The 24,808-nt window shown below is 39.7% G+C and overlaps 2 protein-coding genes across 2 annotated transcripts; one reads left to right on the top strand and one right to left on the bottom strand.

Annotated features, from left to right (window-relative positions):
• Positions 1 to 25: 25 nt before the first annotated feature.
• Positions 26 to 4,324, top strand: LOC146461566 (protein canopy 4-like). The gene is made up of 6 exons (XM_085086459.1): positions 26 to 1,056; positions 1,437 to 1,533; positions 2,148 to 2,242; positions 2,918 to 3,045; positions 3,329 to 3,446; positions 4,016 to 4,324. The coding sequence occupies exons 1-6, from the start codon at positions 738 to 740 to the stop codon at positions 4,126 to 4,128; spliced, it is 870 nt and encodes a 289-aa protein (XP_084942585.1). The 5' UTR covers positions 26 to 737; the 3' UTR covers positions 4,129 to 4,324.
• Positions 4,325 to 4,332: 8 nt separating this feature from the next.
• On the bottom strand, positions 4,333 to 19,596 carry LOC146461567 (ATP-dependent translocase ABCB1-like). Its single transcript, XM_085086417.1, has 26 exons — positions 19,089 to 19,596; positions 18,403 to 18,601; positions 18,209 to 18,333; positions 17,062 to 17,178; positions 16,377 to 16,431; positions 15,721 to 15,834; positions 15,528 to 15,635; positions 14,939 to 15,064; positions 14,618 to 14,821; positions 14,365 to 14,535; positions 14,011 to 14,172; positions 13,519 to 13,564; positions 13,269 to 13,405; positions 12,623 to 12,763; positions 11,515 to 11,613; positions 11,044 to 11,121; positions 9,989 to 10,885; positions 9,709 to 9,786; positions 9,425 to 9,613; positions 8,420 to 8,520; positions 7,441 to 7,581; positions 7,152 to 7,296; positions 6,281 to 6,478; positions 5,893 to 6,105; positions 5,191 to 5,322; positions 4,333 to 4,553 (listed from the first exon to the last, which is right to left on the bottom strand). The coding sequence occupies exons 1-26, from the start codon at positions 19,511 to 19,513 to the stop codon at positions 4,350 to 4,352; spliced, it is 4,605 nt and encodes a 1,534-aa protein (XP_084942543.1). The 5' UTR covers positions 19,514 to 19,596; the 3' UTR covers positions 4,333 to 4,349.
• Between the last annotated feature and the right edge of the window lie 5,212 nt (positions 19,597 to 24,808).

Consider the following 24,808-nt stretch of genomic DNA (forward strand, 5'->3'; position numbering starts at 1 on the left):
GTGCCTCCATTCATTAATAAAATGGACACAGCGAGATAAAAAACAGAGTTTTTCACAATTCTTTTCGATTCGATGTTTTTCAGGTACAATGCTTTGAATGTACTTCAATAAAAATATCAAAAGTTCACATAATATATATTTTGTCTGCATGGTTCTTAGAAAGCTCTCCATTTCCTCCAAATGGTCTACTTCATTTCTTTTCTCGTGAGAGAGTCAGGTATTTTTGTTTATTCAGCTAATAACGCCGCACCTGAGTTCAAACAATATGTCATATACTGATAACTGAAAGCGTTGCGTTGTCGATAACATAGATGTAGCATTTTATTTAAAAAGAAATTTCTTTTCGATGCACGAAATCTCATAAACATCGTTTGAAAAGTGTTTAACGTGATAAGAAGGCAAACACAAAGAAAACATGAATTTGTGAAAAACGTTCAGCCATTCATGGCAGTGTCGTTTCAGTTGTTGCATAAATTAGCAATAATTACGATCAAGTGTTCAACTTTACACAATGGTACGATGCCACGATATTCAGTGACTGTTCAGAGATGTGTTCGTTGTATGACGGTGCGGAGCTTTAGGACGCAAACTAAATAATAATTATAACGTGGAGAACTGGGGATTTTACTCATTATTTACGTTGACTTCTTTTGAGGTTTGTTACAAGACTGTTTAAGGTATAATTATCAACAGAGGCTTTGATACAATATTCGCCGGGGAAGCACATCAGTTTCGTCATGAGCGTGTTAAGATGTAGTATCGTTCTAGTTTTATTTTTAAATATCGTATTGTGTTCGGAAGTAATGCTCGACGATGAAGTTGTGGTCATGGATGGTATCAGAGTGAGAAAAGACTCCATACGAAACGAAACCAACGAGTTTGATAATAGCAATACTGGGAAGAGGCAGCGGGAAGACGAGTCAGGATCAGAAGAGGGTGATGACGTTATTGAAGATCAAGATGATGATGATGATGATGATGAAGACGACGAGGATGTTGATTATGATGATGAAGAAGACTTAGAAACTACGAAATATCTTCCAACAAAATGTCACGGTAGGCTAAAATTCTGTTAATTAATGTGTTCAGTTGGAGCCGGAACAGAACCATAAAACCGAGGATTAAAAATAATATATTTACCACTGGAAACTTTAAAATACCTTTATTTTTGATGATACCATTCTAGTTGCATTCAATTTGGGAAATCGTTTCTTATTTCTGAGGTACCATCGAAGTTTAGGTAAAATGAGAGGAAATCACTCGGTGACCTAGAATTCATGTTTCGATGGACAAAGTTGAAAGCTTCTTTTCGCAAACTTGTTTTCGTTGATGAACTCATCTAATAAATGAATTGAACCCGAAATCGTGTTCAATCTTGTAGACAAGAAACATGAGTGGTTTTAAGAACACATTTTAATAATGACAATATTTGTTAGTATGTAGGCTTCTGGCAGTGGAGGTTGAGAATAAACTCACAACAGTTGGGAGGATAAGGAAAACACCGGAAAACAAAAGTCCAATTTATTACAAAGAGTAAGTATAGTTAAAATGTATTTTTACAACTATCAATAAACTCAATTATTTTGTCTCCAGTGAGGGGAGGGTAAGCTCTAACTAGCGATTTTCTTTTTTACTTAAGACCACTTTTTCTAAGGGCGATTTAAAATTTTCTGATTGACTTTGTTGGGTGGAAATGTTTTTTAGGATTTTAGGCAGAGAAAAATGAACTTCTTTGAGGAACATTCCCTCTCTACCGTTAGAACTTTTTGCAAACCACTTTCATCCTAACAGGACTTTTATTTTTTAATTATTTATTGGTGGGGGGGGGGGGGGGGGCGGGGGGGTCTAACAACGTACCTCATTCTTACCTCTCCGACACTAATACACTTAAGCGCCCCCACCAACACCATTCTGGGAAAATTTTGTCGTTCCCCAGAAAAGCCCATTTGTTTCCATAAATGGAACTCCATTTATGGTAACTAGCTGCCATTTCATTTGTGGATTAGATTATACACAACTCGTAAGAACAACTAACATACGCCAGCTCGCAAAAAAAAAAAAAAAAAAGAAAACCAGCAGGACTTGATAAATTATATCAATTAATTAATTATGATTGGTTATGGTCTTTTTCATCTGTCCTGTGCCAGGGAGATAGTGATTCTTAAAGTGACGGAAAACTTATGTGATGCCATGACTAAATATAACGTCAGAGCCAAGCATCCATTCCGATACAAAAGAGGAGGTATGGAATTGAAAAGATTTAAAACTAAAACGTAAAGCAAACTTATTTGTACACGGTTAGATTTCTAGCTAGAAGCTTGTGGGACAGTTTAATCACAGAAATGTTTCAAACAAAGTAAACATAAACTTCTTAGATTTGCTGCCTTTACTATTTGCTAACTGGCAGTCATGTTCCCTTTTATAACCCGGCATTCTGTAAGCCTCTCGTTCCTTATTGTAACTTGTACGTTCCCTTTCGTAACCTTCTTTTCCTTATTGTTAACTCTGCATCAGTTTGCTTGTTCTTTATTTCTAAACAGTCTGTCCCTTATTGTAGTCTCGTATGTTCTCTTTTGTAACTCGTTTTCCTTTAATTCTGACCTTGTTCCCCTTTTGTACTCTACTTTTCCTTTAACCAAGCTTGCATATTACCTATTGTAGTCTAATTTTTCATTAAGTTACCCACAAATTTTGCATTCGTTAATTTCGCTCCTTTTTCCAGCATAAATTCACCTTTGTTCTTTATATGTAATGCGATGTTAATTTATTTATATACCACACATATCACATAGTCTCATGGCGATTTACAATTCTTCTGTGGGGTGAGATCAGACGTCAGCATGTAAAGGCGCCACTGGCAGCCGCTATCAGTCTATATTTTAATCTCATCCACCCACCCACATTTTTGTCGTTGCAGCTAAAAGCCAATACCGCAGGCAAATTGAAGAATTGACAAAGAAATCTCGCATCCAGAAGTTTATGTTTGCCACACCTGAGGCGGACATTGATGACCCGACTGGCGAAATAAGACGACTGAAACAACAGGTACAGAAGGTTCAACTGATTTTTTTCATTTTTTCAACTCTACACCCCGAATGCTCGCTAAGTAACAAGCGTCGGCCCTATCAAGTTCCTGCAGGGGTAGGGATGTGCAAGGCCCGTGCAAAGCTCTAAACAGTGAGGTTTTTTTTTCTTTGCAGTATCAGTCCGCATTAGGGTAAGACGTTTGACGTTCTGGCCAAAACATCTATAGTTAATTATTATCTTGACTTTATCCTAAATCCTAGGAGGTAATATTGGGCTGATTTTGCATTCAACATTCTTTTAGTGCCACGACATGTTAGTGGATACACAACCTTCTCTTATTCATTGGTTCATGAAAGCACAGTCACGTGATCTAACGAAATGGCTGTGCGCGAAGAGAGTACTAGTTGACGACAATAAAGGTTGGTACCAGTCCATCCCTTGCTGTTCATTCCCTCACGAGTGATTCGTTTATCTTGTACCATACGTGTGGTAACGTGCATTGGTGCCAGAAATGAATGAACGATTTCGAAGGCAGCGGTCAAACGTGTGATCTGCGCGTTCGCATTTCACGCCATGATTGACAGCAAAAAGGCGGTTTGTGAAAACGATAATGTGATATTTTACAATCATTTTTCTATAGCACAAGAAGAACTTTGCGGAGCTTAAGAGGCTTTTTTGATAGTGCTACTATTGTTACCATAATCTGACAATACTAGCACTTTTTATTTTCTCTGAACGTGACTGACAAAATTTGCTGCGCAGAGTTATCTTAACAGCAGACATCTTGCAGTTTTTACTACTACTAGAACACGTGTGAAAAACAAATGGCGTTTTATAAAAATAGGAGCACTTTTATTTCTACAGGCACAATCTATGAATCCGTGAATCAAAGGGGAACACGTGAGATAAAGTTATAGTACCGCACGCAGCCTCGAAAGTTAAAATTTTTGTTTTTTAAAAGTGTTTTTTCTTTTTTTCCTCATTGCAGACTGCCTTAAAGTCGAGATGCCAAGAAGCAACAGAGTTGCCGCACTGAGACCAAAGAAACCAAAACCGAAAGATGATAGGGACACAAATAGTGCCTTACATGAAGAACTGTAAATTAATCAGGACAGTGTGACGAGAATGCAACTATGAATTAACGTTTAAGCACTTGTCTCTTTACTCCATAGTCCATTGGGTAGAGAAATAGTATAAAAATATATCACAAAATGTATCAAAACTGGAAAAAATAATAATAGAAAAAACCTGTAGTACATAATGAAACGGAAAAGCCGTTCCTGATAAATTTAAAACCTCAAAAAATAATTTCAAAAAAATTCTCACGTTTCATCTGAAGCTTCTAAGTTTGTCAGTAAGTAATATAAACGCCTGAGGTTCCAAAGTTCATCCGGTGTCCCCTGCTCAAGAATGTGTCCGCGGTATATAAGGACTATCTGGTCTGCGGATTCAACCGTTTGTCGACGTCTTGTGAATATAAGACAAGTTCTGTTGCGGCAGAGAATTTGCGTTGCGTCGGTTACATCCTGAGGAGAGAACAATTTATTTTCTAAGTTAAGACAACAGAAGCTCTGTCACAATACTCATTCTCTGAAGTTCGGAAAAGAAGACTGAGTAAGGATTACATGGAAAGACGGATTGCTTGGGATTATAAACTGATATACTGCTCTCAATTCCTTATACTTTTCCACTACAAAGATTGTCTGAATAAATGAATGAATAAATGAACGATTGATTGATTGATTGAACAAATGAACAAATGAATGAATGAATGAATGAATGAATGAATGAATGAATGAATGAATGAATGAATGAATGAATGAATGAATGAATGAATGAATGACTGATTGACAGACTAACGACTGACTAATTGACCAACTGATGGCCATACTGGCTGACTGGCTGAATAAGTGGCCAGTTGACTCACCAGCTCACTCATGAAAAGACTGAATATATAACTAATTAATTATTAACTGCTTCTCTGGTGGGCTGACAGGCCAAATGATTAACTGCTTCTCTGGTGGGCTGACAGGCCAAATGACTCACTGTCTAATTAACAAACTGACTGTCTCACTAACTTACTATCTGTCTGTCTGTCTGTCTAGATCTGTCTGTCAGTCTGTCTGTATGGTCAACAGCAGCAGACGAGAGAAGCTGATTCACCTGGTCTTCATCCTCCAACTCATCAAGCACTATAATTGGTGGTCCTCTGATGACCGCCCGTGCTATAACAATCCTTAGTTTTTGACTTTCTGTTAAGACGATGGCTTCTTCATCGGGAACTGTTTCATAACCCTAGAAAACGCACGTAAAAAGTTTATCTAAAAGTTCCTTTAAACGTCACGCAAAACTCAGAATTCAATAGTGGTTGATGACATTATTATTTCCTTTGCGATTGAAATGAGTATGCTAGAAAGTATCTACTCAGTATGATTGATCCTTGGAATGGAAAGGGATTTGATCTGTTTGCAAGAAAAGTTATTAAAAATATTTTTCAAAGATTAAACCAATCCTTAGATCTTGCAAGCAGGACGTAATTGTTCAAAGCCCGATAAAGTTAATCCCAGATTAGTGTGAACTATGATTCCAATTTAATCCACGAAGATTCTACAAAAAAGATTTTTGTTCTTAAGTTTTGACTTAAACTATTATTTACCGTTAGCTTAAGATTAGCATTTAAAAACATTTTTAACGAGTGCGATGGAAACCTCGGTTAACTTTTAATCGTGGATTAGCGTTAATCGGCCTTCGAACAACCAGGCCCAGTAGTTTAACCATAAGAACAATGCCTCCACAAAATGCCGCCCTCCCCTTCCCTCCCCTCCCCTCTAGGCATGATTATGAATCATCCTTATTAATACTAACCTTTGAAAGTGCCATGATAAATTCGTGCGCGTAAGCCGAGTATGCAGCGTCTTCAATTTCTCGTCTCGTTAATGCGCATGCTCCATTGTCGTTTCCGTAAGCGATGTTATCAGCGATACTGTAATGTGGCAGAAAACAGCGATGGGATACCACAGCATGCTGGGACCGCAACCAAGTTAGGTCCAGGCCACGAATGTCTGCTCCGTCTAAAAACTGAAAGGCAAATGATGGTGGTGAGTGGTCAAAGATGGTGTCTCCTAAGACGAAAATAGCCTGGGAAAAGCAGATCTTAGTAAGGCCTACTGGAATCCAAACAGACAACAGGGAGCCATCCATCGTTCAGAGATATACGACATTTCCTTTTTGACAGACGTTTCAAGCCACTTACCAAAGTACCTCTAGCGGGATCATAAAATCTCCCCACTAGAAGTTCAAATGGGTTTAATTTTCCGTTGTCTAGCGGAACAATGGCCAATATCTGTCCTGGGCTTATCTTCATGTTTAGCTGGCTCAGTAATGGTGCGCCCTTGTGGAGAGGGTCTGGGGCCTCAACGTGTTTGAAATCCAAGCTTCCTTCAACTTCGTCCTTTCGAAATAATTTCAAAAAAGATGCTCAATAGCAAACCAAAAAGAATAGCAACAAATGACAGTAGCAACTGACAGCAGCAACAATAATAACAAATCAAGTTTGCCCATAAACGATACAATATACAATACAATTTTATTTTCGTTCAATAAACAGATAGATACATGAACAATAACTAGGATATTAATTAAGAACAAATTCAATATTATGCTGTCAAACGTTAGAGCCTAAAGGCTAAATAAACTGGTGAATTTTCGAGTTAGCTCCTAGCCATATTAAATTGTATATTCTGGTTAGGGAGTAGAAGAAGGTAGCACTAGTGATGGTAACAAGAGTTACTGACTATTGTCTTGAGGGTGTTACACGTTGGTTTAAGAGTAAATAAAGTTTCAGTTTGATTTTAAATGTGAAAGTCGTTGAGTTTTGTTTTATAGATCCGGGAAGTTTTTGTACAACGTATCAAGTATCAAAGTAACGACTAATATCAAGTAAACTTAGTGATGAGTTCTTATCAAGTAAAACCAAAGTATTCAGCTCAAAACGTATTTAATCCTTGGTGTATCACAAGGGATATTTGTGTCAAATTCTACCAAAATGGCCAAAATGCTTTATGTTTATCTGTTTTTACGTAAAATAATTGCTTTTGAAACAACTGAAATACACTAACACTTACAAGTTTATCCCCCATATGATCCTTCACATCTGTTGTTTCGTCATCAAACAATCTGTTCAAAGATTCGTCAGTATTTTCTGACGCATGCGTAGGAGCTCGTGTGCTGGACGTGGCGTAAGAACCGAACAAAACCGTCATTAAAACCCTGCAAGGAAGAAAATTAGAATTAAAAGCTAAGTAGATTAAAATATTAAACAAAAAAATATTTTGTCACCGAAGCGAACTCATAACATACCACAAATCCAAAGAAAAGAGAGTTTGGTTAATCCAAGACTAATTATTTGCTTACCCTAGCACTTGAATAGGGGTCATATCTCCTATGGTAATGAGGAAACAGCCAAACCTCAGTGCGCCTGCGTAGATGAAGAAAACCATAGCTTGTCCAAGTGCGAAGGCGAAGCCACTGGCTACGATTTTCTTGAGTGCGTGTCTGTCGAAAAGAAGAATTAAAGGAATTTTATAAAAACATATCAAAGAAATTTAAATCACATATATCCTTTATGAAATGTCACCGTAGTTTACGATGTATCGTCAATATTCATGGACCTCGCCCCATCTCAGAGTGTGCCACTCCAGAGTTAGGCCACAAAGAAAAAACACAACAATATAGATCGGGTGGAGATCAACAACACAGCAGACTTGAGAAATGGAGTACACCATGTAGTGTTCAAGCATGATTATGCACCATTCGTCCAATCAGGATAAAGCTATTATGATTGTAATATATTCATAAGCGAGGTGCGAGTTAACGGTCGAGTTGTTGTCATGTAATGTTCTGTGTGTGCGGGTGAATTAAAATACTGATCTTAGATGCTGGCGGTCCGTTTTCATTTGAGAACTTGTACCAGCGTTCTACACACCCCAAAATGTAAGAAGCAAAATGAAGGCAGAGCTGTCGGAGAGGGAATAAAAACAGAGAAGACTTTTATTTCTCTCAGGGATAATAGAACTGGAGAAACAAGTCAGCGCGCGTGAACATCGCCTCCCGCGAGGAGACGCCACACGCGCGGACGCCATTTTCGTGCCCAATCTCGCGCGTGTTTCACCCGCAGCAATATCTAGCGAGAAATAACAAAGTACCCGTCGTTTAGATAGGGAATTTTAAGTGTCTCCTTATGCCACTGTCCTTTTTCCTCTCGCGGCATATTTTCGTTGTAGACCACATTCAGCTATCGCTGTTCACAAATTCAGCTCCTAAAACACCTACAAGAATAAAGGATATAAGTCAAGTTTTTCAGTTCGTTTGAAAAGGGAACACATGTACTTACTTATATTTTTCGAAGATTGCTTCCTTGTACTTCTTTGCAAACTTATTTTCCATCCCCAGAGCTGAAATGGTTTCCATCTTCTTGAAGCTTGTTTTCATTAGCTACGATATAAAAAACAACGAACGAAAAAAAATATATAGTAAGCTTGGAAGTGTATTTGCAGATACCTTAACCAAAGAAAGAACGTTCTTACACAACTAAGTTGCTTAAAATATATTTTAAGCTACGTGACCTCCATTTAATGAAAGAACGTTCTTGTAACCAACTGACATAACTTCAAGTGAAGATTCCCTTGTAACCAACAGTCTTTATTTAGTGACCTGTTAGCTTATTGCATCCACGTAAAAATATAGCAAAATGTTTCTCGTATACAAAGGAGGAAAGCTGTATTGACGAAAATACGAATGGAATTGTTGAATACACAGAATGAAACAACTGAGGAATAGAGAAACTGCGAGACTAAGCGTTCCTGTATTGACGTCACCGCCCTACTTGTGCCCAACCGGAAGTGAAATTTGACGCTTTTATACGCCTCAAACACGGGGAAGGAAAATTTATAAGGATTTTTTTTTTCGATTTTCATACAAGAACAACATTAAAATTTGATCAAGCAAGTAAAAAATTCTGTCACATAGTAGTTAAAAGATAGTTTTCGTGTTAACAAAGCAACTGAAATACATGAAAATAGAACAATCAGCCTGGTCTTAAAAAATGTAAATGTAATTTATTTACCCACGAAGCACCAAAGAGCTCTAGGAGCTCGTTTAAAGTGTCCGTGCGTTCCAGATCGAATTGGAGTTTGGAAATGTTGGTTTTTGCGCAGGGAGGAAAACCCGGGAACCCGGTGAAAAACCCTCGGAACAGGGACGAGAACCAACAACAAAGTCAGCTCACATATGACGCCGAGACCGGGAATGGAACCCGGGCCACATTGGTGGGAGGCAAGTGCTCTCAGCACTGCGCCATCCCTACTCTTTAATCAACAGTCAGAACTAAAACACTTACGGCTTCCACTCCTTCTGGTTCCACAGAAGCATCAGCTTCATTTTGTTGGATACGATTGGCCATTCCAATGATTGGCAGGCCAGCTAGCACCACCAGGGTCATCTTCCAGCCATTGTAAAGCGCCATGCCAAGTGTGGACACGGAGGATATAGTCTCTTGGACTTTAGTACCAAGATATTTACCTATCGACTAAATATGAAGAAGAAAAAACAGTTGTATAATATCGATTAAACCTGCATCTCAATCAATTAACATAAACAGAAGAACTCCATGCGAAAACTCACATTTTGCAAAGCTGCTTCCACGTCCTTCTCTACTTGTTCCATGAGTTGGTCGGCCTGTTTCTGGGGATCTGGTAACACCTTAAAGAAATAACCGAGTCAATTTAATTTCAAAAGGGTTGAGGGTCATAACACCATCGGTAATATTGGTAAAGGACGCGAAAGCAAACACATTACTCAAAATATACTATTGATATACTAATCTCACGGATAAATGGATGAATGATGTTCTTTTCATGGTCCCGAACTTCTGTTTCAGTGTCTTACATGAAACTTCACTTACCAAAAGATCCGCATTTGGTATGTTTGGTGGAAGGCCCATTCCCTGTAGCTGTTGGACTCCCATCTCTTCCGCTGAGTCATAAGGAAGCATGATCGCATTTTCGTCATATTGTGTCCCAGCCGGCGCTATCGAAGGTCCACGTAATAATCCTTGTTGTGTTGCGCCTAATGAAGATGGCGCCATAGCACCACCAGCTACCAACGACCCAACACCTCCCCCGACAGAACCAGGCGTCATCACCCCAACACCTCCCCCAACAGAACCAGGCGTCATCACCCCAACACCTCCCCCGACAGAACCAGGCGTCATCGCTCCGACACTTCCCAATGCAGAACCAGGTTCCATCGTCATAACACCTCCCCCTATAGAGCCAGGCATAGACACCCCAACAGAACTAGGAACCAGACCTTGGGAAGACAAACTTCCTGTTGACAAACCTGTTACTCCCGGAAGTGCTTGGGAAGCAGCCGGAATTCCTGTGGATATAACTGCTATTCCTGGAAGATCTTCAGCAGATGGAATTCCTGTTGGAAACCCTGGTACCCCTGGAATTCCTTGGGGAGATGGAATTCCGGGTACTCCTGGAATTCCTTGGGAAGACAAATTTCCTGTAGGTACCCCTGATATTGCTGGAACATCTTGAGAAGATTGAATTCCCGTGTGAACCCCTGATATTCCTGGAATACCCTGGGAAGAAAAATCTCCTGTTGGTATCCCTGTTATTGCTGGAAGACTTTGGGAAGGAAGTCCGCCCGTGGATGGCAACTGTTCCTTGGATAAACCTGGAACCGCGGGAAAACCTATTCCCGAGGGCTGAGGTATTCCTGGAATTTGTCCTCCAGTTCCAGGAAATGAAGAGGATCCATCGGTAGGCCCCAGATTTTGAGGAATTGAGTCCTGTAAGAAGAAAGAAAGCGAAACAAAAGTATTTAGCAAAGGTTATATTTTTTGTTGTTGGAATCCTTGCCTACTGGCTCCCTCACATTTGCAAATCAAGTCTGCATCTCTGAAGTTTGCATTAAAGGTACTGACAGCTCTCATCTTGGATCCCTCACCTTGGTTACTGCAGTATCAAAGGCCATTTTCTGCAGTCTTGTCCTCAACTTCTCAGTTGCATAGCTAAGCATAAATTTCTAAAAAAGAGGAATTGTAAAACATTTTATTGTAACTGAATGTACTTTGTTGAGACTGTAGGATGAGAACAGAGAAAGTATACTTGAATTTCAATTCCAAAGACTTCTTTTCCTTTTAAAATGCTACTTTAAGGCTAACATGATTGCCAATTTGAAAAACCCGTTCAAACAAGATAAAGGTAGAACTGGCGGTCATGGTTAAATCAAACCCAGGGAGGCCCTGGATCAAACCATATTTTCGAATATTTGCTTCCAAAGATGCAATGCAAATTAACGTAAAACAAGCAAGATAGCGGACAAGGGCTCCAAACTAAGTGTCAGTATAAGTGGGATTACTATTAGCTGTTGTCATTAGTTTATTTGTGTTCACGTTTGTTTGAAAACTCGTCTTACCTCTATCGTGCCACCAAATCCTACAACTACACCTAGCACAACAAACATGCTTGCCCAGAACGGTCCTTCATGCGCTACTCTCAGAGGATCATTCATAAACTGTGAAGGAAAACGATACATCTTTACTATTGCAAAGTAATAACAATTAAGAAACAAAAAGAGCGACTTTTACGAGAGTTTTCAGGTCATTCAAAGAGAAGGTTATAAACCAACATGGAATTAAAATGATTTTTTCGCCATGCGGTGATGTCAGCACGCCAAAACGTCTGGGCGTAATTGGAATAACATTTCAGAATAAAAAGTAGCGATATTAAAACATGACGTTTCGGCGACGACATGTCACCATTATCAAATGTAAATTATGATAAGATCGGTAACGTTATATAAAGAAAGGAAGGTGTGAAATTACATTAGAATAAAACGAGATGGAGTAAAACAAAAGAATGTGCAAAATTAAATGAACAGTTTTGCTGGTATGGAGTCTTTTTGAGTGTTAAGAGTCGGTCTCTTTTTCCTTATTAGAAGCATCTCGTAAATAAGGCACTAGAATTTCCCGCGGCATTTCTTTAGGATCGGAAACTGCTCGTGAAGATTGTTCGGTCTTTGATCGTGTTGGTCCTTAAGATGTTTGCCGATGACGGAATACATGTGCTCCTCAATGCGAAGGTGGAGGTGACGGCTTGTGTAGCCTATATAATTCGCATCACACGAATTGCATTTAAACTCAGCAAAACTGTTCATTTAATTTTGCACATTCTTTTGTTTTACTCCATCTCGTTTTATTCTAATGTAATTTCACACCTTCCTTTCTTTATATAACGTTACCGATCTTATTATAATTTACATTTGATAATGGTGACATGTCGTTGCCGAAACGTCATGTTTTAATATCGCTACTTTTTATTCTGAAATGTTTTTCCAAATCCTTAGTTATCGTGATTGGAATACATATAAAGTATTTTTTTCTACAATACCAAGGATTCGTTCAATCTTCGGTAAGTGTCAGCAGTTTGTTCGTTATAACAGGGATCATTGACATCCAGTTGGGCCGTAGGTAATGGCTTCGGCGACAAGGGAAGCTTTCCAGTACGCTATGTTCACTTGTTACCTTTTGTATTTCTCCAAAAAGCAAGGAGAGCCCTGGTGCGACCATTCCTGTGATAGCAGCTCCCAGCGCTCCAGCCAACAAGAGTGGCAAGTCTTTCAGCTGCATTCGGATCATTTTGTATGCGGCTTGTCCCTCATTTAACTGAAAAGATAAGTTTGTTTATCAGCGTTTTTCAGCAATTCTGTCATACGTTTCAAGCTGGGGATTAAGCAGTGTTTTTAGTGAGTGTTATTATGCCACACATGCATTGTATTTTAGAGTCGAATATGCACCAGCCAAGTGCAGAAATGAAACTGTATTTCATGTTAAAGGCCTGGATTTGGGAAAAAATAAGCAGTTTTATCATTTCGTTGCATGAAATGTCTTGGTTTTTCTGGAAATTCTCGTAATTATCGCCAAAAAGGTATTTTCTTCTTTCAGTTTCCTTTTATTTGCACTGTCGGTAACGTTTTGAAATCCAATCACAGTGCGCCGTATTTACGCGGGAAAGCGTTTTGCTATGGCCTACCTCGAGCATTTTAAATAGCGCTTCAAGATACACGTACTCTGGCGTCACATAAGGGACAAATATTTGTTGTTGTTGTTTTGGAGCACACAATACTGATACCACTAATCAAATCAACACATTTCTTACATGTAATATTACCTTGTCTTGGATCATCTGCCGAGTCTGTGATATGAATCCTTTCACTTGATTCTTTGTCTTTTCTTGAGTATCGTATACATTAGACTCCAGTGTATCGATTCCATCTTTGACCGGTGGCAACAGTGTTGAGACTGGAGCTCAAAATCAAAGCAAGGCGGAGAGAATCAGGCGGAGACGAGTTAATTCGTTATTAAACTGAAAGCTAATTTTCTATTAAAATTGTTAAATAAAAAAAATGAAATTGTCTCACCAGTTTTCAAAAGCCTCTCTCGGTGTATACTTTGAGACTCAAAATACTGAAACAAAAGAACCGAATACCATGACGTTAAAGTAGTAAAAACAGAACAACAATAACAAACGAATGAATAGAAAACCTTGCTCACAGCGCCCTTTTTATGTGTTTTTTATCTAACGAAATAACCTACCAAGTGTTTGTAGCCTACTCAAGGATAAACCCCTGAAACTCATTCGAACCAATGTACCCCCCCCCACCCCCCTTATTCCTGGCCTTATTCTTGGAATTTTACACTAACCTGAAAATAACTGACTGCGGGTAAGCACATTCCAATACCATGAGACAATTTGCGTTTCCTTTATGAGTACGTTGAATTGATGAGATGAGATGAACAGTGAGCTGATAGCAGATTATAAATTAAGTTTTCCTTTAGCTTGCCTCTGCTACAAACCCATTCTCGGTACTTGATTTCGAACAGTAAAATGCCTGTCAAATAAGAACAATAACCTGCAGTGTAGCCAGGTATCTGAATGCCCCTCCAGACAACATCAGTTCATCTGGGCTCCCCTGCTCGATGATTTCACCATTGTGAAGAACAATAATGACGTCAGCAATACGAGCTACGGACACGTGACTTGTAGAAATTACTGCGGTGCGGCCTTCACGAGCCTACAAAAATAAATTGCTTGCTGTTAAAATGGTCTTCAAAAGAAACCATACGGCATATTGTCTCCGTAGTTATGACAACATATAATAAACTTTACAGAGTTTGGAGGTTAGGAAATGACCAACATATACAAGCTGCCTGTATGTTTCAAAATTAACCAAAATCTCTTTTAAAATTAACCTTTGTGGACGCACCTTATCCAAGTATTGTGTGAGAACATTCAGCGCGTAGCTGTCCATGAGTGATAGGTCTTCCTCCCAGAGCAATATCCGGGGATTTCTAATCAATGCTCGCGCCAGCGCCAGCAGATGTTTCTGATATGATGTCAGCGGTGAACCGTCCTCATTAAGCACGGTGGCGTATCCCTAAAGAATGGTAAAAGAGTTGCTGGGTTTTGCATTCCCGGATATTTTTGAGTTTTGTATAAGCACATACGAAAGAGCTTACGTTAGGTAACGCCATGATAAATTCGTGTGCTCCAGCGTCCTTTGCTGCCCGAACTATTTCTTTCAAGGTAGATTCACCCTTGCCGTTCGCAATGTTATCAGCTATTGAAGTGTTGAAGAACTCTGGGTTCTTGTGTACTATTCCAATTTGTCGACGAAGCCAGCGACGATCCAGAAATCGTATATCTTGCCCGTCCAACCTCACCTTTGAACGAAAAAATAAGCACTAAAATGCAAATAACAATTAAGCGACGCGCTCCCTGAAACTTAATCTAACAGCATGCACATGTCTGTAGCCCCAAGTAAATATTTTCAAACTTACTTTTCCAGTCTGCGGATCGTAAATTCTCTGCAGGAGTTTTATTAGTGCACTTTTACCACAACCTTTATCTCCCAACAGAGCGACTGTTTGTCCTTCATCCACTGTAAAGTTTATCGACTTCAAAATCTGTGAATGCACAAGACAAATACACCTAAGTTAATCTTTCATGAGCGCCGCTTTCACTTTCATGTTATATTTTGCTATTCGAGGGGTAAAGGAGGCACCTAACTCATATTTTTGCAGGTAAAATTGAAATGAAAGAGCTGCTAAATTCAATCAAACGTTAGTGAGTCATTTAAAATCTGGCTAGGCTATAATTTCTTGAGACACTTTGTAAAACCTTGCGCAAAAAAATCCTCTTTTGTAAAATGAGCATAATAAACATATGTTTGTTGGTTTTCCTATCCTTGACACTTGCAACCTTCCGCACCGGTCCCCTTCCCCAATCCAGGGATTACAGCTTAAGAACGAAGGAATAAATGGTCCAGTAAGGGTTTACACAGCTTCATTTGCTACAATGTTACGTGAACAGACCATTGTTCGTAATTCTGCACTCACTGAGCACGCATTGCGTGCCCATGCGGCATACCTGATACTCGGGCCGCGCAGGATAATGGAAGTACACATGGAAAACGTCCAGTTTACCAAACACTGTATCAAGTTGACTTACGGCCTGCTCGAATGGATCGTCATCCCCCTGCCAAGTTAAATAAATCAATATATATATTTTTTAAACACCATAGAGCTTGTTTTTAGGCTGTTTAATTGAGAAGAATCCTTACCGACTCGGAGATTCCGAACAAGGACGAGAGCGCTGATCTGGCATCACCTATATCCTCGACTTGTTCTCCGGTTCCCGCCATTTGCATCACACCAGAAATAATTGCCATAAAAATCTTCATTATTGATTGGAATAAAAAAAAAACTGGGCGTTAAACATAGGTCCGTTTTGCGTGCACACAAAATTACTGAGAGAGGAGATTAATCCACCCTACGGCATAAGATGGAGGCTGTACACTTTACCACGGTACCTTGCGAACCTGACACAGCCAAAAGGCAAAAAGAAGAACGTATTTTTGGCGAAATTCATCCTGTACTAACAACATTGTGTATGCTAGGTTTAAAGGTTTTGCAACTTTTCTTTACGTTTTTATGAGCGTTTTTTGAGGTTTTCATACGCTAAGAGTTATGGGTAAATGTACCAGTCGCCATTTTCGGTACGGTGGGTTTATGCCTGTGGCAACTCTCATATGATATAAAACTAAAATTCAATATGGTTTTATATCAACCCTGAGGTTATATCAACCCCGACGTTTTGACCAGTAAAACTGGTCAAAACGTCGGTTTTAAGAATCATTTTAACCTCTAGAAAATCCCGAAGAATAGACAACTTTTTCAGTAAATTTAATTTCTTCTACTGTATTTCTAACTGACTCACTGTCATCAGGGCGCCTGGAGTAACGCTTCCACCAGGTAACAGAGTGGAACTGTACCTGAGTAAAATTAAGAAAACATTCATCATTCAACATGTACATCGGCTAAATTTTAATGTTGAAACTGTGTCAGCATCGTTGGTTTGGTGGTAGGAGCACTGGTCTTGTAAACCAGGAGTCGAGAGTTAAAGTCTCTCACGGGGCTGTAATTACTATTATTGTATAGCTGAACTGGTCCGCACTGAAAAGGAGCATCCTGATTGGCTCCCTGAGCCGACCAAATGTTACTGAACTAGCTTGTTCGGTCTATATTGGGGTAATATTGGTCTCGTCTTTTTTTTGCAAGTGTATGGCGAGGTCCATAAACTTGCAAAAAAAAAAAAAAAAGAAAACGGACTGACTAAGTTGGTTCAATAACATATTCTTTATTTCTCTCTTTTTTTCTATTTCGATGCCCAGCAAAACATTTTGATTGGAAAAAAAAAATGAATTGGAAACTCAACTTTGAATATAGACTAAGGTTGTTAGTTAATTGGCTGAAACTATAGCCAACATCTAGGAAATTAACTTTCCTTCGCCTGCAAATCTTTTGTTTGCGTGTGTCCTATCAGTTTCACTTCTTCACCACAGGGAAGGCCATTTCTACAGAGAGATAGTAATGGAACACTGAAAATATCGAAGTCAACTTACCAGAAGCCGAAACCGAGGAAACCAAAGGCTAACACAGTAGTAAGCCCTTTCTGTATCGCCAACACAAGACTTTTCAGTTTATTCAGGTTGGCAGTGGCCTCTAGTTTGCCAGAGTATCTGCGGACAAACGCGCTATGTTCACTATACTTGTATTGTCTATGTCAAAGTAAAACTCATCTTCTTGGCAAATTAAAGGAACTTTGACACCGAGAAACGGGTGGAAAAGGGTGTTAAGGCAGCGAATAATCGATAAAAAACCTAAACTTTGCTGCAGTATTCAACTGAGAATGGAAAGAGATAACGTTTGCATTGGCTTTGCTATTCTATGCTGTGATTGGTTAAAATGTTCGCGCCATTTTCTCAAACAAAACTGACACACGTGTTTTCTCTCATTTGGCATGAACTACAGCCTTGCTTTTGAGTTCTGATTGCTTCATTGAGTCATTTTGCGTGTGTTTTTGCCAGAGTGATTCATATCTTCAAGCCACCGTGTAATTTTCTTTTTATTATATAGACATATCTCTCGCTCGCCATTTTTCACCGACTGTTTGCGCAAACAACTGTTAAAAAATGGGAAGAGACGTCATCAATATTCTCATGCACTAGTGAGGATATGGAAAATACGCCACTCGGGTCCCGGATGTAGTTTCGTATGATTTATGATTTATAAGCTTTGTCCAATAGACATGAACAGGGATACCGCAACAGCTAAGGCCAATTACTGCGGACCCGGGGTATACGGAATATACTCACAAAGACCAGACCACAACATCGGGGACTACGTCCCTACTCTTTGCGAACAGTGAGTGGGTTCTTTAGCGTCCCACAGAGTTAATTACAAACAAGGTTTGTGAGACGGGACCTACGGTTTATCGTCCTTATCCGAGAAGACTAGAAAGTCTAACCATTTGCAGATGTCAGAGCAAAGGCAGCACTCTCTCCTCAGTTATTTAAAGACCCTGAGTGGTGGTCCGGCCGGGGTTTGAACCCGCGACCTCCCGCACGGTAGTCCGGCACTCTACCAACTGAGCTAACCGGTGGTGTATTTCCAGTAAAGCATTTCCAGTAAAGCACTCTTGTCTACATAATAAATGTATTTCTTTCTGCTATTTATGATATGGTTACTTTACAAAATCTTTTTGTTTACCTTGTTTTCTCCAGCTTTTCTCCAGCATACGCCGTCACAGTTTTTATAGATCCCAGGCTCTTCTTTGCCATTCCTTTGGCACGCTTCATCAACTCTTCCTTTTGCTTCATTACAAATCTTTCAACCTGGGAAAAAAATGGCCGAAATTTACCATATCAATTTAGTGATAAACCACAAATGTTACCATGGCTTACCTTGTCCGCGATTCCTTGAACAATCCCAAGAACTGGCGCAGCAGTCATCATCACCATGGTGATTTTCCAGTTTTCAATGAAACTAACTAGAAATCCTGACATGACATTCGACACGCTCTGAATCATATAGGCGATCTCTCCGCCCAGTCCCCCGCTCAGCGCGTCCAAATCCTTTTGATTGATTGCATTTCGAGGGTCTCTAAATAACAATTCAAATTTTACTTTAAATGTTTCTGGTCTTGTTCGTTTCTGTAACCATACATTTTTAGCACATTGTCAGGTACGTTTAATAAAAATAAGGTCTTCATAACTTCAACAATCATACTTGGTATTTCAATGTTGTGACAAGCCATATAACCAGTTAACAAGATTACTCACTACGGAGCTCTGAATGCTGTTACAAAGTGGTTCTTGAAGTACATATTTTTTTGATAATCGTTTGATTTGAGTCATCCAAGGTTTCAGAGAGAACCTAATTTCTGAAATTTTTGTTCAAATCTAAATGTTTCTGTTTCTCCCCCCCCCCCCCCCCCCAAAAAAAAAAAAAAAAAAAACGTGATTCGGTGTTGTTCCACGAAAAGCGAAAATTTTTCATCTGCCCCTTTTTTAAAATTCGGCTAAATAGTTATTTAATAATAAGTTAATAACTTCATTTTTAGGCTTATTTTTGCATGCGCAATACTCACGTGACCCCTTCCAAGTTGAGCACACCCTCATGTATCTTTGTATCGTAGAATCCGGGATCTTTGTCCAAGACCGAGTCTGTTAAATTCTCGCTCAAGTTCCGCACTCCTCTTTCAGACGCAATGTTCCAGAACACCATCTGACCATAGGCAAACACTAACGTCGCCAAGGCCGCATACACATAGTAAAGAGAGTATTTGCGCATGTTTTCCTCAACGCTGTTTTCGTAGGAGCGGCAATTTTCCGTGATATTTCGCAGAATGTAAGTAACGTTGTTTGTTGAAGGTAGAATTATTGGTTTGGGCGTTGGAGGTATCAAAGCAGTGATACTCTGTGCTTTCCCGACCTCAATACCACTGGATGCGTTTAAATTCCCTTTATTCTTGATCAATTGTATTCCCTTTATACCCGAATGCTGTTCAAGCATTGCCAGCGTTACTGTTTTGTTCCTGTCTTCGCTACCAGTTTTATGAAACTCTAAATCTCCTTGGCTCAAGGAGTCAGCAATGTTCCCTGGATAGTCGAATGAGATAGAATTAATCATTTTATTATCAGATTCATTGCCAATTAAACTCTCCAAACCAAGATAAGTAGGTATTCGCCTTCTTTTTCGTGAGCTTTCAAAGAAATTTTTTTTCATAAAATCCTCATTCACGCTTCTTTCTGTCAAACGCTTGCTCAAACCTTCAGCGAAGCGATTAAGTTGCAGCCAACGTTTTTGTCTTTCTCCACCATCTTTGTCCATTGTTTTCATTTCGTTGCTTTTTGTTTCAACGTCTCCAACATCGTCATCCCTGAAGTTTTCTTTGTCCATTTCACCCTGTTTTTCCTCGATGCTTTTATTCTTCAATTGCACCATTTCAACATGAGTTCCTTTTACATCAATTCCTACTATTTCTGTTCCGTTCAAAGCAGTCCCATTTAGTTCCACTTCTGTCGCATTCTCAAATAACCTTTCATTAAGCTGCTTTCCGTTCATCCCTAAAATTACCACTCGAATCCCTGTCTCATTTACCGTGACTTCAATCGATCTTGTTTGCGTGACATTTGTGCCTTTCATTCGGGGTTCTAAAATCTCGAATGTCACAAGTTTTTCCAGCGTTGTCGTTGTCACGCTTTCGTTTAGAGTACAGTTGCAGCTTTTCCGGATTACGAGCTCGTCCGTCAGGTTTCCGTAGATCATGGCTCCGAGTGATGGCACCAATCCGTTTGCTACCGCCATGAGGGAACCACATATCATAAGAACGCGGGACAGCAGATCTGAAACAAACTGAAGACAAGACAAGACACACTGTAATTGGACAAGATTAACAGAATACTGGGAAAGGAAGTAGCAATCTTGGTCGGGAGAAATCAGCTGCTGATATCTATTTTTGCTACATGAAGAAAATACCACCTAGTTGATTGTTGTCCTTATTTTCACTACCTGTCACCCTGATCAAAAACAGAATGCTGTTTCTATAATCTAGAAGACCTACCCTACCTACCCTATAAATCCTCTTTTATCTCGTAAGCAAGCTGCTTTTAAATGTATCGGTCAGTTGTTAGGAAAGAAAAGATGTTGAATTGGTCACGGAAATTTGTTTAGGGCTAAGTGAATTGTGTTGGCTCAACTTGCACTGGACGAAATATTTGTAGTAAAGGAAAAATTCAATTTTTCAAGTAAGTGTCAAGTAGAGTTCAGGGAACTATGACTGGTTTGCTATCTCGTCTTCTAATCTTACTCGCATTTCTTGTTCCCGAGAAGAATTTCACCAGGGGGCGAGAAAAACACCATGAAGTCAATCGGTCAAATGTAAAGCTGAAACATATTAAGTTTTGCTACATCTGAAATTGACAGTGATTAAATTCCTCTGCAATACGGTTGAAGCATACGAAGAGTAACTGCCGGAATTAAAAAAAAAAGGAAACGGAATTTGAATCTCAGTACAACAAAAACTCTGAAAACTGTCAAGGTAAATTCCTACCGTTTCCGCTCCATTTTCCTTGTCTTCAAACATTATAATCAAAACAAAAATTCCGTTGAATCCACTAACGAAAACTAAACAGAATTTTATATCCTTAACCTTTCGCCATCTAAGTCAATCAAAAGATTGTTCAAGTGGCAGCAATTTTGATTCTGTCATTTTCCTCCTGAAATTGACTAAAAGGTACATTTGGGACAACGAAAGAAATATTTTTACTAATTGTCATACAATGGATTGACAGGTTTTGACGCCCTGAACTATAAAGAAAACATAAAAACACACTAAAGAGATATTTCTTTTATCCATAACTTATTATTCATTAATTGGGTGACTAACAAACTAACAGGATATAACCGAGTTTTTTTTTTTAGTTTGTAGATTAAACTGATAAACTAAGTTGTAATTTTTGGCAGGCGTTATACTCACATGGACCAGCAGATCTAAATCTTCCGACGCGTGATTCATCTGAGGCAAAGAAAGGCAAAATCATCGACAAAAACTCATCAAAAAAGATCAACTTTGATCTATGATCATAAGTGTCGCAGTAATTCCTCCTTTGTGTTAGAGATTGAAATAATCTACCTTATCGATCAGACCGAGAAAAATCATTAAGTGAACAGTCCAATTTCTTTTCTTTTCTTTTTTTTAATGTAGGTCCGAATTTAAAATAAATCCCGTTTGTTTCATGCTGTTACACTCATGACCCCTTCCCAGCAGTTTTTCATCGTACCCGTATTTTGCGCCGGTGGTGTTTTTTTACCCAGTGGATTATAAAAAGAAACTAATGGAAATCCAGTTTCACTTTTAACATTTTTCATGAGTTCCGAGTTATTTTCAAGTCTGATAATCCAATTTCAGTTTTAACATTTTTTTTTAAACAAGTCTCTGAGTTATTTTCTAGTCTGATAATCGGAGTATTTCTATTTCTGCTCTCGCTGTTGTTGATAGCTGGTGAAAAAGAAAACAAAACAAACTTAAAACCACTTGTCAGGATCTGGATAAATGCTGTCCGCGCACATATCACACCCTTTCACTCCGTCTCCTGAAGTTTCAACATTTGAGTCTGAATTTTAATTCATCAGTTAATTGAAAGCCCGCCCCCCCTACTCCCGGAATTGAACATTCGCCCAGTGTTAAAGCACCGCTAATTTCCCCGCCCCCAGGGTTAAGTAGACTGTTAAAAGCCCGTAACTCAAGGTCGATTTAATTATCTACGTAATTAAATTAAACTACGTCACATACCCAGTGATGGAATATTTTGTACGTATGCACCTTTCTTTCCTCCACCACCATCTTGAAAGACAACGACTCAGCTTAATATTCCTTCATGTTAAACCCTGCTGTTGCCCCCACTACTGGTCACGCGCGCTCAAACAGACATTTTGTTAATTTCCCCGCCCCCGGGACAAACGCGTATTTAAATGAGCGTTAAATCCCGGCTTTGGCGGGGTCGCCTTAAATCCCCGCTATGGACCGGGGGTTGGGGGGCGGCCGGGATTTCAATTGACTGATGCATTAATCCTAAGGAACCCTTTTGGTAACGACCATTTTTGGAAGATTTCACGGCAATATGATTGTGATTTAAAAAGGTTTGTAGCCGGATGAGAGCGATTCGACCACTACATACATACTTCACACCACTTGAACTGAATTTCCGCCCACATCACACCACAGGCAGCCCAAGCTCGCAAGAGCGTGTAATAATTAATTACTAGTGGGACAATGACCTTTGAGTGCAAGCAGTATTGGGTCACAGGTAGACTTGCTACAAGTCGACCTCATAAGTCATATAAAAAAGTTCTTCGTAGGCCGTTGAGAATTTAAACGCGTTATAAGACTTTGTATGGGGAATAAAATATTGTCGATAACGAAGCTTAAATAATACTATATTTTTAAAATTTCGTTTAATAAAATGAATAAAACTGACTCACCTCTGGTGTATTCTTGTGCGGGATTTGGGGATTATTTTACCGTTTCGGGCATTCTTTGAAAACAGCGTTATTCCTTTGATAAGACGGAGTCAAGGCAGCACACTTGGATTTCGACCGTAATCTACCGCAGTCTACTCAGAGGGGATTTGCGCCTCGAAAATCCACTCCAGCGGTGATTTTTTCGTGCACAGTTAAAGCCCCATGATTTGCGAGCCTTGGTGAACGCTTTATCGTCAAAAATCTCCACTCACTTGGCTGGAAATGAGCATTTTCTGCTTCCGATTCCACGATCGCTTCTTTTCTTCGAGTGCTGGTGATTTTGAAAATGGACGCAGGGCTTGGGTCCGAGGTCAAATTAGCTCTCGACTTTACCCGACGTCCCGTCGCTATGCCATTAGTCGCATGGAACAATGGGGATGGGTTAAGTGCTGTACATGAAATGACTGTACCAACTCGGTGGAGAATTAATCTGACCTGGGGCGCGAACTTGGTCTGCCAGTGATCACACCCTCTTTTTCCGTTAGCATTCTCTCATGCTATTGTATGGGTGTTCCCTATTTCGTCGTTGTGCTCAGAAACAAAGACAGCAGGGAATCTTCATACTGAGTGAATCAGCCATATTTTCACATAGGATCACTGTAATGACCTGTTATATCAAAGGAACAAAGTAAGTTAACGTCTAAATGCAAGATATAACGTACTATGTGAAAATATGGTCCAGAAAACCTGGAATGAGAGCGAAGTAGAATACAGGTCAAACCCTAAAGTCAAACCAAGCCCGCGCTAGCCAATTAGGCCATCGAGGCCCGGTAACTGATGATGCGACAGGTGTTTTCGTGCGGATGTTAAGGCTTGTTAACGCGCTACGTTTTGTCCGCCAGATTGAACACTATTTGGGGCACGAATCCTAAATGTATTTTGACATCTAATTTACGACCCGATTCAAAAAATGAAAGTCGGCCGACACTCTGGTAAGATTCGCGCTCCAAAACTGTCGGCTGGCAAATCGTAGCGTCTAAACCAGCCTTTACTGTCGTGAAGAGCGTTGTTTTGCATGGTACAATTAACATCACCTTGGAATTTTCAACATCTCCTCACCATCTGTCGTGCCGAGTGCGGTTACGGAAGACGAAGATTTGTTCTTTGTTCCTGACTGCGGAGTATGTAATGGTTCTGTCAATCCCAGGTCTGCCCCCCTCCCCTGCACCCCGACGGGCATTTGGAAAGTTGTTGGTCCCAGCCGCGGTGCATTTGTTAGTAAAGGTCTGCCCGGTGTGGGGAATGTCAACTCACTAAGGAGTGGACAACTGTTTGCGGAAAGTTCCAACCTGCGAGAGCTGAAGCTTTTTGCAGCTCTAGTTTCATTCGCCGGGTGTGAAATGCCTCTGCTCTCGCAGGTTATAGAAGTCACGGTTCAAGAAGTCCTCTCCCGGAGAAGTCACCCGACTAAATGCTGGAAATAGAAGTAAATTTAAGAATTGTTTCTTGGTCAAGAAATAAGCTTTGTCAGAATCCTGGAGTTGTATTACTCAACAAGATTCTAGTCATTCTCCTACGCGAGTTGGACGCGCCTCACTGAGCAGGAGCTTAGGTTATATTCGATCGATTTCGTAGAATGATTGAGTGATAACCCTTTAAGCTCCAGTGTCGAAATGCAAATTCTCGTCAGTGTTCTCCATACAATATGGTAGGGTACTAGTTGAGAGAATTTGTTTAAACATCAAGGCATTTTTTTGTGATCGTTTCCTTCATTCTCATGATCTTGTATGGAGATATTCGATGCTGATCACTATTGGAACAAAGAGTTAAAAAATGTCACTTCAC

The sequence above is a fragment of the Pavona decussata genome, unplaced genomic scaffold, assembly GCF_977016875.1.
Source record: "Pavona decussata unplaced genomic scaffold, jaPavDecu1.1 SCAFFOLD_195, whole genome shotgun sequence".
Taxonomy (NCBI): domain Eukaryota; kingdom Metazoa; phylum Cnidaria; class Anthozoa; order Scleractinia; family Agariciidae; genus Pavona; species Pavona decussata.